This window comes from Culicoides brevitarsis, chromosome 3 (genome assembly GCF_036172545.1).
Source record: "Culicoides brevitarsis isolate CSIRO-B50_1 chromosome 3, AGI_CSIRO_Cbre_v1, whole genome shotgun sequence".
Lineage (NCBI taxonomy): Eukaryota > Metazoa > Arthropoda > Insecta > Diptera > Ceratopogonidae > Culicoides > Culicoides brevitarsis.
In genome coordinates, this window is record NC_087087.1 from 31,198,586 (window position 1) to 31,214,306 (window position 15,721).

The window sequence follows — 15,721 nt, forward strand, 5'->3', positions numbered from 1 at the left end:
GAGGTCTCTGTTAAAACATTTTAAGTCAAAAATGCTCAATAGGGGTCTCTGTTAAAACATTTTGAGTCAAAAATGCTCAATAGAGGTCGCTGTTAAAACATTTTGAGTCAAAAATGCTAATTAGAGGTCGCTGTTAAAACATTTCAAGACAAAAATGCTCAATAGAGGTCCCTGTTAAAACATTTCAAGTCAAAAATACTCAACAGAGGTCGCTGTTAAAACATTTCAAGTCAAAAATGCTCAATAGGGGTCCCAGTTAAAACATTTCAAGTCAAAAATACTCAACAGAGGTCGCTGTTAAAACATTTTAAGTCAAAAATGCTCAATAGAGGTCGCTGTTAAAACATTTCAAGACAAAAATGCTCAACAGAGGTCCCTGTTAAAACATTTTAAGTCAAAAAAGCTCAACAGAGGTCTCTGTTAAAACATTTCAAGTCAAAAAATGCTCAACAAAGGTCTCTGTTCAAACAGTTTTTTTCAAAAATCATCAATAAAGGTCTCTTAAAAATTTAAATTTAACACCTTTAAGCTCTTGAGTTAAAACCATAACTTCACATTTAAATTATTTAAAAAAAAAAACTTTTTAAACTTAAAACATACCATTTGTGCCACAAACTAACCGATCCTGTCCATGAAGAGAATTTGATGAAGACACAAACATTTTAGCACAGATGTTGTGGTTTTCTTTAAATTCTTCTTCAAATCCAAAAATGTTGGTTAAAATTAAAAAAAAAAATCTGTAACTAATTTCATATTCTTAACATAATTTCCCTCAAAAAAGTAATTTTTTTTTTCCCAAATGCATTTTCTGAAATAAAACTCACGAACAACTAATAAAATTTCCTCCCAAATAGTTAACAAACAATCAAAAGTGATGCGGAAAAGTTTTCTCTTTCTCTCTCTCTCGAAACTTCTGAATATAATGAAATTATTACATGCATGAAGATTCAGCCGAAAAACTACACGATAAACTTCTTAAAATGCTATTTTTGTGCCTCGTTTCATCTCGAATTTTTTTTTGCAACTTCGTGAAATATTTATGAAAAACGTGACTCGTGCGAAGTTGATGCGTCGTCGTCGTCGTCGAGAGAAAATGTCAAATTTATTCATAAATTAAGTAAGGTGCCATCGAGACCAGACGTTTAATTGTGCATTAAATTTGGAACTTGCCACTTTATTTCTCTTTTTTTTTTGTAGCTCAGATGCACAAAAATAATAATTTTATTGTAAAAGTTTTTTTTTTGTTTTCAAATTTTGGCTCGAATCTGTGTCAGTCGCGACAAACAGCAATAAAATAAAGACAATGAAATAATGAGATAGATCCAATTATGCTAATTTGCTGTGTTTGCTCAGCTATTGAAATTCAGGACAAAAATTTCCGTGAAAATTAATGGAAAATTTTAATAATCATCGTGGAATTAAATTTTGATTATTTTTTCTCCGGAGGAACGAGGGAAATCGCAGTAATGGAACCAGATGAGACTGCAAACCGAAAATGATGAAGAGAGAAGGAAAGTACGAAGAGGTGCGCTGTCTCAGTTAATTAAAAGCTGGCACAAAACTTTTGGGATAATTTTTCTTGCCTTTTCTCGTCGTTGTCGTCTTTTGTGTTGAATTCCCTAAAATTATTTTGTGTAAGAGGAAAATGCTAATAAAAGCGAATTCACTTGTAGTGATTTGCCATTATTCATAAATAAGAACCCTTTTTAACAACATTACGAAGAAATTTTAAAGTTTTTGTGGGATTTGAAATTTGAGCGCGTTTCGACTTGTTGAAGAGTAAGTTTAAAAGTTTTTGTCTATTTAAAAAATTTAATTTAATTTATTTATTAAAAAAATTAATTTTAAATAAATTCTTATTTAAGAGTTATTTTTTAAAAATTTTATGAAAATTTAAAAATAAAAAAAAATTAAAATAAATAAAAATTTAAAAAAATCATAAGTTTATCATGAACTTTTAAAATTTATTTTTAAATAATTTACAAATATTTTTTAAATTTTAATTTTTTTTTCAATTTTTTTTAATTTTTTTTTAATTTAATTATTTTTTTAATAATTATTAAATTTTATAGTTTTTATTTATTTTTTTAAATAATTATTAAAAAAAATTATTAATTAAGTAATAATTATTAAAATATTTTTTAATAATTTTCTAAAAAAAAAATTTAAAAAAAATTAATAAAAAAATTGGTTTTATTTTTAAAAATTTGTTTGAATTTTTAATTAAATTTAAAATAATTAAATTTTTTTTAAAAAATTTATAAATCAAAAACTAAAATTAAATTTTAAATAAGATTTATAAAAGAAATTATTATTATTAATTAAAATTTCTTCAAGATATTTTGAAAAAAATATTTCATAAGAATTAAATAAAAAAAATAAATATGAAATTTGTAAATGTCGATAAATGTCAATTCAAAAAATGACCGTTAAAAATTTGAAAATCGCTTTCTGCTAATTTATTTTTTTTAAACTTATTTTTTTGTAGACATCAATCGAAGTTTTTGAGTAAAATTCAACCAAATGAGAAAAACTTCAAATTTTCCACTAAAATGTCTCACAAAAACCAAATGAAACGCGTGAGAAATGGCGTCGACTTGAAAATTGACCTCATCACGTTTTCCAAACAAATGTCTGCGTTCACCGCACTCATCGTCCTTACATCGTTCGACACATCTGTTACCCCTTCATGCCTCATATTTTTCGCTATGATGTGCACCATCATCATCTCTTTTCACAAAAAAAATAAAAAAAAATATGGTTATTGGCAGCGGGAACGGGACCGTGTTATCTTTTCATAACAACGCGCGCGCCGTCATGTCAAACACATTCATTGCCCTTTTGTGCGTACGTGCGTGCTCGTGTGCTCGCCAAAAGTAATGAATTTCTAATCAAAAACAGGAAATTTGTTTAATAACTTTATCTTGCCAGGCTTCGCTTGTTGAATGTGGAGACGCCGCCTTTTGATCACACAAAAAGTGTCTTATCCACTCCTCGTATCTTTTTGCCTCACAGCTCACACACTTTCGACGGGAGGAAAAAAGTAATTAAATTTATTTCGCTTGAAATCTGTCACCGCCAGACAAATAAAAATTCTTTAACGATAATATTGACCTTTTTTCGGTTTATCATTTGATACTTTTGTGCTATTTCGTGCGTGTTTTGTGTGGATTTGTACGTGAAAAAAAGGACTTTTTGACGGACAACGACAGTTAACAAGATACTGTCTCTTTTTTTTTCGTCAAATTAAACTCAATGACATTAAAATAACGGGATTAAAATACAATAAAATCCGATCCCACGGAGATTAGAGATAATTTTTGGGTATAATAAGCAACAGTTGAGGGCGTCTGATGGGTATTTTTAAGATTTTTTTTCTTCGACCTTCAAGTTGGCAGGTAAAGGCAAAATTTTATGAGATTTATCAAGAATTTTTTAATAATTATTTTATTTTTAATTATTTTATAATTATTTTGATTTTTTCCGTAAATTCCTTCATAAATTAGAATTAAAGAAATTTTAGTTTTATTAATTTTTTTTTATAAAATTCTAATTTTTCAAGATAATTAACGATAATTATCGATCAGGATAAAAATTCAACAAATAATAAAAAAATTTTTTTTGAATGATTTTTTTTTATTTTTAAACTTTTATATAATTCAATTTTAAATTTCATTTTTAATTAATTTCTTTAATTTTTTATTGAATTTATTTTATTTTATTTATTAATTATTTTTAATGAAAAATTCATAACTTATGTCTAATCTTCATTTAAAAAAATTAGAAATAAAAAAATCTATTTTTTAATTTTTTTATTTAATCGACTATTTAATTTTAATTTTATTTTATTTAATTATAATTTAATTTTTATTTAATTTAATTTAATTTTAATTTAAATTTAATTTAAATTTAAATTTTAATTTAATTTAATTTTAATTTTTATTTAATTTAGTTTAATTTTAATTTAAATTATAATTTAAATTTTAATTTAATTTTAATTTAATTTAAAAAATTAATTTTTATTTTAATTTAATATTAATTTAAAAAAAATATTTAATAATTTTTTTTTTAAAAATTAAAAAAAAAATAAAAAAAAATTAAAATTAAATTAAAATAAATTAAAATTCATTTAAAATTTGTTTATTAAAATTTATTTAATTTTAATTTAATTTTAATTTTTTATTATTTTTAATTAAAAAAAAAATTATTAAATATTTTTTTTCAGAATTTTTCGGAAAACTTCAAGTCAATGTAATGTAAAAATTCAACCATATGTGCCATAAAAAACCAATAAAAATTCGCGCCAAGACACATTATACGAAAATTTATGATTGCGTGGCAAAATTTCAGCTCGAACCGCTGTAAATTTCAGCAATTTTCTTATCTCCCAACTCAACAGTGCTCATCATATCTCCTTCTCTCTCTCTAAACCAACAGAAAAAAAATTGATTATCATGTCTCTTGGTCTTCTTAACATGTTATTATTTTATTATTATAAGACAATGACTCTTCAAAAATTTTACGGGGTTTCTTTTCGAGCGCATCGTTAGAACACAAGACACGATCAATAACATGTTCTCATTTTTATTACATTATTGATGATGATGTGAACATACACAACATTTCAAGCATGAAATATGCATGAGGAGTAGATTGCCTCCCGTTCATCTACCAAACTGACATTTACCACATTTTACGTCAATTTTCTTCTTCTTCTTCTCATCTTTCGCTCGGAGGCGCGTCTTGCTGCCACGTTGATGGATGTTGTGTCTCTTGAATTTCGCATGACGACTTGATATGAGCAAAAAAGGGTTTTCTCGGATGAAAATGAGTTTCGATATCGTTACAAAGTGTCATAAAAACAGCTGCAATGTTGATAGTAAGTCCATTAAAAATTTATTGATTACTTGTAGTTTTTTTTTGTATGGATGCAAAAAACTGACGCATTGAAATAATTCTGTAAATAACGACTGTGTCACGTTTCAATTTCATTTCAATTACAATAAATAATAAAATATTTTGTACGCTCATGCGAGAGAGAAAGAGAGTATTTAGTCAGTTGATATGCATGACAGAGCGATTATTTGATGGAAATGGGACTTTTTTTGCTCTTTCAAATGCAGAAAATATTTGTTGTAACACATTTTATGCGAAACTGATGTAATGTTAAAATTTGTCACTAAATGAATTATTTAAGCGCATTTTTTTTTAATTTTAAAAATTAATTATTTAATTTAAAAATTTATTTATTGATTTTATTTAATTTAATTTTATTAATTTATTAAATTAATTCAAAAAAAATTTAAATAAATATTTGAGTAAAATTGAATTAAAAATTTTATATTAAACATTTAATTCTGTGAATAATAAAAAAAAATCGTAAATGTCAATTCAAAAAAATTACCGTTAAAAAATTTGAAAATCGCTTTATAATTCAATTTATAATTTTTTTTTTAATCTAATTTTTAATTTAATTTTTATTTTTTTTAAAATAAAATTCATTCAGACAGACAAAAATAATATATTAAAAAAAAATAATTAATTTTAAAAATCGCTTTTAATTTTTTTTTTTAAAATAAATTAAATTTAATTTTAAAATTTTTTAAATTTATAAAATTAATAATTATTTTTAAATTTTATTATTTTTTAATTTTTTTTATTTAAAAAAAAAATTTATTAAAATAAAAAATGAATTTAATTAAATAATTTTTTTATTTTAATTATTTTTTTTAAATTTTTAATTAAATTAATTATTTTTATTTGATTAAAATTTAATTTAAAATTTAATTTTTTAAATACTTTTTATAATTTATTTATTTATTTTTTTTCAATAAAATTCATTCAGACAGACAATGAAGAGCAAAAAAAAATTTTTTTTTAATTTTTTTTAACAAAAAAGTTAAAACTAAAAGGATTAAAAAATGTGTCACACGCTTCACTTCTGTAACTGAATTTAATGTCAGATGGATGATGATGAACAAAATATTATCTGGCTCACGAATTTATTTTCAAAACATAAAAAAGTACTCAAAATTGATTTTTTTTTTCTTTTTTTTATCCCATAGAATTAAAAAAACGACAAAGGACGCTATTTGTTGATCACATTTTCAACATTTTCCCAGAAATTTTCTTGTTTATTAAAATTGATTGAGTTCGTGAAACAATAATAAATACGTATTCGTTGCCCTGAGCAAATAAATGTTCTATTTATCAATTCCCTACAAAAGATTAAAATATTTGTTATCGAGATTCTCGGTATTGCCAAAAGTTCTTGGAAGTTTGTAAGTCAAAGGAAAACTTTGGGAGAAATATTTTCAAGGTAAATAATTTTTTTAACCTTCGATATGTTTGGATTTTTTTATTCATTAAAAAAAAATTAAAAAAAAAAACTTTTTAAGGCGACAGTTTAATTAAGAAACCCAAAAGCAAAAAAAAAGCTTTTAAAAAAACGTGTGGTTTTCCATAAAACAAAATGTAACCGCAATCCCATGAGATTAAACATTCTCTCATTCATTATTTATTTAAAGCTTCCTTTCACTAATTAATAATATTTTTTTCATTGCGAATTTACTTTTTTATATCCTGTAGCAAGAAAAAATCCGATTAAAGAGGATTATGTCCAATTAAGGTATCGACTTTCTTGCTTTTAATTTGGTATTGACTGAATTTTTGTTTTATTTAGAGACAAACAAGCGAGGCGGTAGCAACCTAACGACGACGAAAATGGGCGAAGGGAAAATTAAAACGTACAAATTTATTATAATAATCATTTACAAGTTGCCACATTTAAGCTACATTCACGTCCAATTCAGACTATTCCATTTTTACTTCGTGCAATTTTCGCTGTGTGTGACAGAGAAAAATGACCGACAACGCAATAATTTGAAATCCAACAAATTTCAGTTGTCTTTCCATTACTTTCTCACACTCACACATGAAAATTACATCACTCACTATCAATCGTCGTCAACGTCGCACGCGTGAAAATGCTTCCGTATATCATTGTTTAATAGTTACGCTATGTATATTGAAATGAGTTTGTGTGTGAAAAGAAACCCACGAAAAATTGTTCATCATTATTATTATTATTATTATTTGTACGCATACACATTCATGCCGAAAACATTTTATTTTTGGCATCAAAACATTATTATTTTTTTTATTGTCACATCATTATTCCTTATTTTCGTTTTTTTTTGTGTTCATGCTTTGTTTCATGGCGCGCGGGTTCTTTGCACCATTGAGTTGTTGTCTATTCATTACCCCATCGCCATCGCCGCCGCCGCCGTTCAAATTCACGATACATTTTTAATAGAATAATAATAATAATAATGGTACAAAAAAAGGTCGACACCAAAATAGATACTTGCGTTTCGGCGTCGTGAATTGCCGGGCCCGTTTAAATATGAAATTTTAATGTGAAATTTTGTTGTTTGCACTTTATATGACGACGAGTGCACTGTGGGTTAAAATTGGGTGAATCTATCGGTTCAAGAGGTAATTTTAAAATTGTTAATTCAGTGACTTGAATTTTTAAAGGATTAATTTTAATTTAATATTTTTAGAAAATTTCATAAGTTAAAAAGTTATTGGTAGTATTAAGAGTGATTAACTGCATGAAAATGTAAAAATCTGATCAGTCAACATCTCGAGTACGGAGTTTGGTAACTCATTTTTTTTAAATAGTTATTTTTTTATTAATCGTTCATTGATTTGGTTCACATACTTATCGGGATAGTTTTAGCTTTGGGTTTCAGCAATGGCATCATTGTGTCAGCCGTGCCACTTCAGTATATGATTCTCATTCTCTGAATTCAATTCTATAGGACGATGTAAAAATTTTTGTCATGAAGTAATTTCCATTCAGATTAAAGATCATGTAGATTTAAAGCTTTTTGTAAAGTTTCATCATTCCTCGTAAAATCATTGTGAATCTTTCGAAATCTTATCAGATGTGTTGACAAGATACTATCAGATTTTCTTTTGAGATGTTTTCCTTTTTAACGAAGTGAAAAAATCGTCTTGAATTTCATTTGACATGTTATCGAAAGCTTACATCTTTGTTGTTGTTGTTGTATTTCTTTCCATCATTTACGATGATATTGCGACGGTTTTTTGGCTAGTTCGTTTAATATCACTTTTTCATATACTTATTTCGTTTATCACATATTGTTTTGCCTTAACTTTAAAAATCTCCAAACTATCATAGTCTTTAATATCACAGTCATTTTGTTAAAATAATTCAATCCTTTATGCCACACAGAGGATTTGTGGGGCCCATTCAGCAGACGTTTTTGCGCAAAATTTTCACAAGCGGTTTGAGTCGTTTTAAGCCAACTTAGTTTTTTCATCAAATTTAAGTGGTTTGAAGGAGAAATGAAGTATAAGTGATCTTTATAAAAATTTTTAAGCTTTCGATTGGCTCAAAACGGCTCAAATCGAACAAACCGCCTGTGTCCTCGATAGCTGAAAAATTTTTATGCAGATACTTCATACATCATTTCTGATCATTTATAACTCAAACCCCTCTTAATAAGAAGAAATTGATGAACAAAACTAAGTTGGCTCAAAACGACTCAAACCGCTTGCGAAAGTGAAAGGTTTGTTTAAAATCTTACGTATTGGTTCTTAAATAACTTTGCTTAAAAATTTTCTCCTCGAAGAAAGTAAATTTACCTCTTTTTAGTTCACAGGGCCTATTATTTCGTTGCAAGTTGGTTGAAACCACTTTCTCGCCAGAATCAATAAATAATATTTTCTTCTTCATTTTTCCCCGAAATTCTTGTCAGCAGAATTGAAATCCTAAATTGACTTTGGAAAAACTTGGCTTCAACCAAATTCATCCTTGAATTTACAGACTTCGTTTTGGCAGACATTCCTTCTAAGCAAAACCAAAAATTTCTGCAAATTACAACAAAATATGTCGATTGTCGAAAATTGAGTCAAGTGTAAATAAATATTATTATATTGAGACAATGCCATTGTTACTTGCATCGGGCAACATACCAACCAAACAAACACACAAAAGTCGAGTGAGCGAAAGCAAAAGAGCGAGGTGTGCATTTATTTGTTGAATCGTTGCCAAAAGTACTAAAAGTACGTTAATAGACGACAAATCTTCTCGTCGAGTCTCGTCTTTGCTTTTTTTTATTTCGTTTTATTATTGTTATTATTACATTTAAACTTACACAAGGTGAATAAATTCCATGAATGTCATTGAAATGCAATCAACAACAAAATATCAATTAATTTCTGTCAATTGCAAATCAAACGAACGGAACATCAATTAATGTTGAAAAATACATAATTTAATTTACATTAGTTTAAAATTCACGAGAGCACGTCAAATGCATCAATTAAAAATTATGGATGCACCTTTTTATGTTTCACGCTTCATTTAATTTGATCAAATGTGATGCGAGTTTTATTAACCTCTTGGATATAAAAAAAATGTAATTTTTTACAATTATTTTTCATCATTAATTTGAAGTGATTTTTTAAGCACTAAAATGTAAAAAATAAGAAAAAAATTTAAAATTTTAAGAATTTTTTTAAAACTTGAACATTAAAAACATCTAGCGTATAAAATTTTAATCTTCTGTCAAATAATGACAAAAAAAACTCAATAAAAATTACAAATTTAATAATAATAAAAATACGTGATCGGATAACTATAAAGAAGATTATAATTGCTTACTTTATATTTATTAATAAATATAAAAAAATATTTTTTATTAAGCATTTGCTTCACTCTCAACCGAGACTACTTTACTCGATACTACAATTTTATTACATTTTTTGTTTATTTACTCAGCTGTACGTTAATAAATAAAATTTTTATTGTTTTATTTAATATTTTTCTCGATTCATTCACTTTTTCGAAGCAGTAGAAAGTACTGCAAATCCACTTCTCTGAACAAACTCGATAAATATAAAACACTCACTTGAATTTTTTTTGTTTCTTTGACAAATAAGTTGGTTGAACTTACCGATATTGGGGTGCTGTAATTTCCTACAAATTCTAGCCTCGCGTTCTAACTTTTGAAAATCTGCAAAAGGAAAAAGGGGTAAAAGTTGTTTGTTAATAAATATTTGTTTGTGTAAACAATATCCCTCCTCCCAAATCAATAAAATGTGGGTGAGATATGTCAAAACACAAGATGATCGATGAATGGACGAAACATAATAATCATAAAAAAAAGTATGTCTGTAGGTATAAAAAAAAGCAAGACGAGAAGACAACAAGGACAGTGGTAAGACGAAGTAATATAAAAAGGAGAAATTTGTTTGTGAAAAGGGCTCAAAACTTTTTTAATTTCCTTGACGTTTTGTTGGTAAGTATGCCGAAAATACAAGTACAGGGAGTTCTGTTTGGGTTAGAATAAAATATTTTTCAAAATTTTTCAGGTATTATTAGATCAAAAAATTCATGAATTGTAAGCCAATTTATCTAAGAGACATAAAATTAGAAAGAAACAAAAAAAATCGAATTTGCATTGGGGCAATTTTTTAAAATGTGCCTTGGGAAAAATTTTAAGAATGTACATTGGTCGAATTTTCAGAATGTGCCTTGGGATCAGATTTTAAAAAGTGCCTTGGGAAAAATTTTCAGAATGTGCATTGGGATCAAATTTTAAAATATGCCTCGGGAAAATTATTCAGAATGTGCATTGGAGAAAATTTTCAAAATGTGCATTCGGATAAGATTTTAAAACGTGTTTTGAAAAAAAACTGAAAACTCAAAACTACAGTCATATTTCGAAAATCATAAATCGAACTCCCTGTACCTCTATTTACGAAAATTTCGTTACGGTTTCACAGATTAAAGAAGATTGAATTTACTCGGTTGTCCTTGACGATTTCTTTACTTTTGGAAGCTCATCAATTGCTAAGTAAATTCAATCTCACTTTTTGATGACTTTTTGCATAGTAACAGCGGTACAAAAAAAAACTCACCTCTAGACGTTAATTTCTTTGTGTTGATAATTTTGGCTGCAAATTCCAGACTGGTTGACTTTTGTACGCATCTTTTGACAACTGAAAATGCTCCCCTAAAAAGAAAAAGAAAAAAAAAATTGGTTAGAATTTATTACTTTATTTATTAGTGCACAACAAGGCGTCTCCATCAACGCGTTAACTAACAGGTAGTTGCTTAATTACTCGTAATAGCCTTTAATACAATCACGTGGTTTAGTTAGTAACAACCATTGATTGGCTATCACTCACAGCTGGAAGTCAATGTGCGAGGTAATTGACAAACGATTGATTTTGCAAAAGCAAAACGGAAGAGAGCTATTTTTTTATATGAAGCGTAAATTTCGTATTTTTGGGTTGAATTTCAACTCAATTAACTTAATAAAAGAAAATTTCCTGGATGGATTTTGTTCTTGGGGATAAATTGGGAAAAATCGTAAAACTTAATAGTCCAAGCACAAATTTTTACGATTTTTATCTCTACACTTGCAAATTGCTCTGGCAAAACCCCTCTCTCGAAATCTCCCAATACTTTTCCACTTAAACCAAACAATAATAATCCAAAGCCATTACGGCAGATTTTCAAACAATATTGTGTAAGTGTGTGTCTTGGCCTGGAATTAGAGCCAATAAAATCTATACTTATGTGAAAAGTTTTTTTATGCTTTATTTTGCTCCATAGAACGAGAGAGAGAAAGGGAGACAATTTTTCCTTATGTCGTCGTCTCCTCGCACAGTAAATAAGCAAATGAAAAAGAAAAAGATTATAATCTGCAATATTTGTGCCATGCCAACACAGAAAGAGAGAAAACAAAATCCACTTGAAATATTTATACAAAAGTCGTTTGTCGAAGGAATTTTTGAATGCGGGGCAACATTTATTATCGTCATCATCACCCAAGTGAGGAAAGTGAGGGTGCCGTTATTTATTGGAAGGAAAAAATCGATCAATTCTACTGCGAGCTATTTCGCTTCTTAATCTTATCATCCTAATTGTTATTTTATTAAACGAATATTCATTAAGATTTTTGTCGAATGTGAGGTGAGGCTAAAAAGGGGTAAAAGTTCGATTAACGGAGGTAGATAAGGCGAATTAGCTTTCCGTTTACTTGAAATTGAGCAATTTTTAGATCTTTAGGAGTCAAGTTTAAGCTTTTTAATTCAGAAGAAACTCAGAAAAGTAAAATTTGACCTTAAAGTGTTTTAATACAACTTTAAGACCCTGTTAAGACCTCATAGAGTATCCTTAAAATTAATAAAAAGAGGTTAAAAGTTACTTTGAGAATTCTTGAAGTTAATTTAAGACCTCATTAAGTTTTCTTTGAGACCTTTTAAGGTTAACTTTTTAAGGTTTTAAAGAAACGTTACAAGGTCTGAAAGAAAAATTTAAGGGGTCTCAAAGTAACTTTAAGACCTCAGGATATAAATTTAAGGTTTTAGAAGAAAAAATTTAACCTTCTCTTAGAAGGTCTGAAAGAAAACTTTAAGGGTCTCAAAGTAACCTTAAGACCTCAGGATATAAATTAAGGTTTTAGAAGAAAAAAAATAACCTTCTCTTTAATTGCTTTGAGACCTTTTTAGGTTAACTTTTTAAGGTTTTAAAGAAACGTTACAAGGTCTCAAAGAAAACTCAAAGTTTTAAGACCTCAGGATATAAATTTAAGGTTTTAGAAGTTAACCTTTTTAAGGTTTTAAAGAAACGTTACAAGGTCTCAAAGAAAACTTTAAGGGGTCTCAAAGTAACTTTAAGACCTCAGGATATAAATTTAAGGTTTTAGAAGAACAAATTTAACCTTCTCTTAAATCGCCTTGAAACCTTTTAAGGTTAACTTTTTAAGGTTTTAAAGAAACGTTACAAGGTCTGAAAGAAAACTTTAAGGGTCTCAAAGTAACTTTAAGACCTCAGGATATAAATTTAAGGCTTTAGAAGAAAAAATTTAACCTTCTCTTAAATCGCTGGGCTCTATTTTAACACAAGTAATACCCAAGCTTAAAACCCTTTTTTCAAACAAAAATCTTCATCAACTCGAGTCATAATTAATATTTTCATGTCCTCGAGGCATTTCAAGCAAACTCCGACAAAGAACGACAAAAAAAAATCATGCTAAAACTTTTCCCGGATATTTTTTTATGCAAACAACGAACGTTATCGATATCGTTATAAATATTATAGCAACATCATCAATATTTACTTTGTTCATCAATTAACCTCAATTTATGACTTTCCTTTTGGCGCGCGCTACAGCGATATCAATAATTTACCGTTTGTCGTGAATTATTATCGCGAACGCTTTTAAATGTACCGAACAATCGATCGCTTTGAAACTCCGATATTAAGCCTCTTAATTGAATAAATAATAAAATAGAGCGTTATTGTTCTAACTGAATATGCTGCCGGTCTCTCTTGTCTCGTCGTTGTCGTCGCATATAGATGAAAATTCGTTTGCGACATGTTAGGAAATTAGTATTCAATTATTGATTTTGCTTCGGAACAACCTTCGAGGCGTGTGTTGAAAAGTCGTATCATCGTCGCATCGCATGATTGTCGCCACACACAAAAGATTGGAAGTAGCATCAACGTTAATGCAGGATATAAGTACGTAATGATAACAATAAGGCTGAACGAGAAGTGTATTTAGATGAGATGACAAGAGTTTTATTAATATTTTTTTTTTCGTAGATTGTTATTGCCTTGATATTACGTGAATATGTGGAAGAAAAATTTCTTAAAAGGAAATTGACATGTATGAAAGGGAATTTGGCACGGCGAAAAGCCTTAAATCATCATTTAGGGCTTTAAAATGAGCTTTACGAGTAATGAGGAACGATGTTAATGGATTTCAATTATTTTTATGATCAGAGAGATCGAAAAACGTCAATAACCTTGAAGAGTTTGATAATCTTCGACAATCTTCGAGAATCATCAATTTCGAATTTCAAAGCTTTCGAAGTTATAGGCGACTTTCAAACTTTTCGAAGTTATAGGCGACTTTCAAATTTTTCAAAGCTTTTGGCGACTTCAGATCTTTTCGAAGTTATTTACGACTCTTAAATTTGTCCAATTTCTTTTCGAAGTTATTTACAAATTTGTTCAATTTCGAAAAATTTGAAAGTCGCCAATAGAAAGTTCGAAAGCCTCCAAATTGAACTAATTAAAAGGATCTTAAGGATCATTTTCGAAAATCTAAGATTATCTGCGACTTTCGAACTTTTAAAGGTTATTGGCGACTTTCGAACATTCGAAAGCATGAAAGTCGCCAATAACTTTTGAAAGTCGCAAATAATCTTAAAAAATCTTGCTGATAACTTCGAAAAAATTCGAAAATCATTTTCGAAACTCGTAATTTGAAATTACAAATTTTCGAAATTCTGTTTAAATCTCTTTTGAAGCATCAACGTAAACTCCCATTGATGATTCATAAGCTTCTCATCTATTTTGTATCAGATTGTTGAATCATCTCAACTGCTCAGATCCTATCGAATTGAATTGGTTTCAACACAATATCCATTATTGTACCATGATATTGATGTATATTACCTTAATCCGATTACTCGTCATAGAGGTACATAAAATTGTCGAAATAAATACAAATCACCTGTCACTCCACAAAATTTCATCAGTTCAACTTGCTTGTGTAAACATGGAAACTTTTTAAAAAAACAGTATTAATTTGAATTTATAATTTATTTTTTCGCTCTTCGAAATTCACGACACGAGTTACTCATACTTGAAGGATTTTCCGTCTTTCCAAGAATCGAATTGTTCCGAATTGTTAATGAAAAGGGGATTTCTTCGAACAAAAAAAAAATATTCTTCGGCTCTGAACGAAAGTAAAGCTAAATATTTTCATTTAAAATGTATACAAACGTTGTTGTTGATGATGAAAATCGCCTCAAGAATAAATAAATATGTAAAATATTTGAAAAATTTTCATTTAGAACAACAACAACAACGACGAATGTTGAACGAAAAAAAAAGTATGCTAACGTAATAATAAATATCATAAAAATAACTTTTGAGGAATTTTTTACACATGGGTCACGTGTAAGTTTTTTTTCAACTTTTTCTTTTATTTTTGTGTGGGAGACAGTCAAAAAGTTTTTTTTTCGTAGTCAAAACCATCATAGGACAATTTAGAGATGATAAACACTTTTTTCTGTAAAATTTTTTTTTAAAATAAAAAAAAATGATGGAAAATGTCTTAAGGTTGATACAAGTAGGAAAAAAGTTTCATTTTGTGAAAAAAAAATAAGTTTGAATTAGCAAAAAGGCGAATTTCAAATTTTCTAACTGTCATTTTTTTTTTGAATTGACATTTACGAATTTAATTTTATTTTAAAGAAAAACAAGACACTTTTTTTTACTCTTTTAGATTTTTCATTTAAATTTAAAATTTATTTTTTTTTCTAAATTTAAAAAAAAAATAAAATTTGATTAATTTTTCATAAAAATAAAAAAATATATATTAAAAAAAATTAATTTTAAATTTTTAACGGTTGCTTTTTAAATAAACGTTTTATTTTAACAGAAAAATAATTCAAAAAGTAACCGTAAAAAATTTTAAATTAATTTTTTTAATATTTTTTTTTTTTTATGAAAAATTGATCAAATTTGAATTTTTTTCCAAAATTTAACACAAAACCATAAATTTTTTTAAATTTAAATGAAAAATCTAAGAAAGCCTGTTTTTTTTATTATTTTTTAAAAAATTAATTTAAAAATAATTATTCTTAATTTCATAAAGCT

The 15,721-nt window shown here is 27.3% G+C and overlaps 1 protein-coding gene across 5 annotated transcripts in view; it reads right to left on the reverse strand.

Moving 5' to 3' along the window:
• LOC134836116 (calcium/calmodulin-dependent protein kinase type II alpha chain) overlaps window positions 1–15,721 on the reverse strand; it is a 73,341-nt gene that overhangs the window by 31,638 nt on the left and 25,982 nt on the right. For all 5 annotated transcript variants that reach the window (XM_063851326.1, XM_063851327.1, XM_063851328.1 and 2 more), the window contains 2 exons: window positions 10,957–11,051; window positions 9,990–10,049 (listed from right to left, as the gene is read on the reverse strand). In XM_063851326.1, coding sequence (XP_063707396.1) covers window positions 9,990–10,049; window positions 10,957–11,051 — 155 coding nt within the window. The remainder of the gene's footprint in view (window positions 1–9,989; window positions 10,050–10,956; window positions 11,052–15,721) is intronic.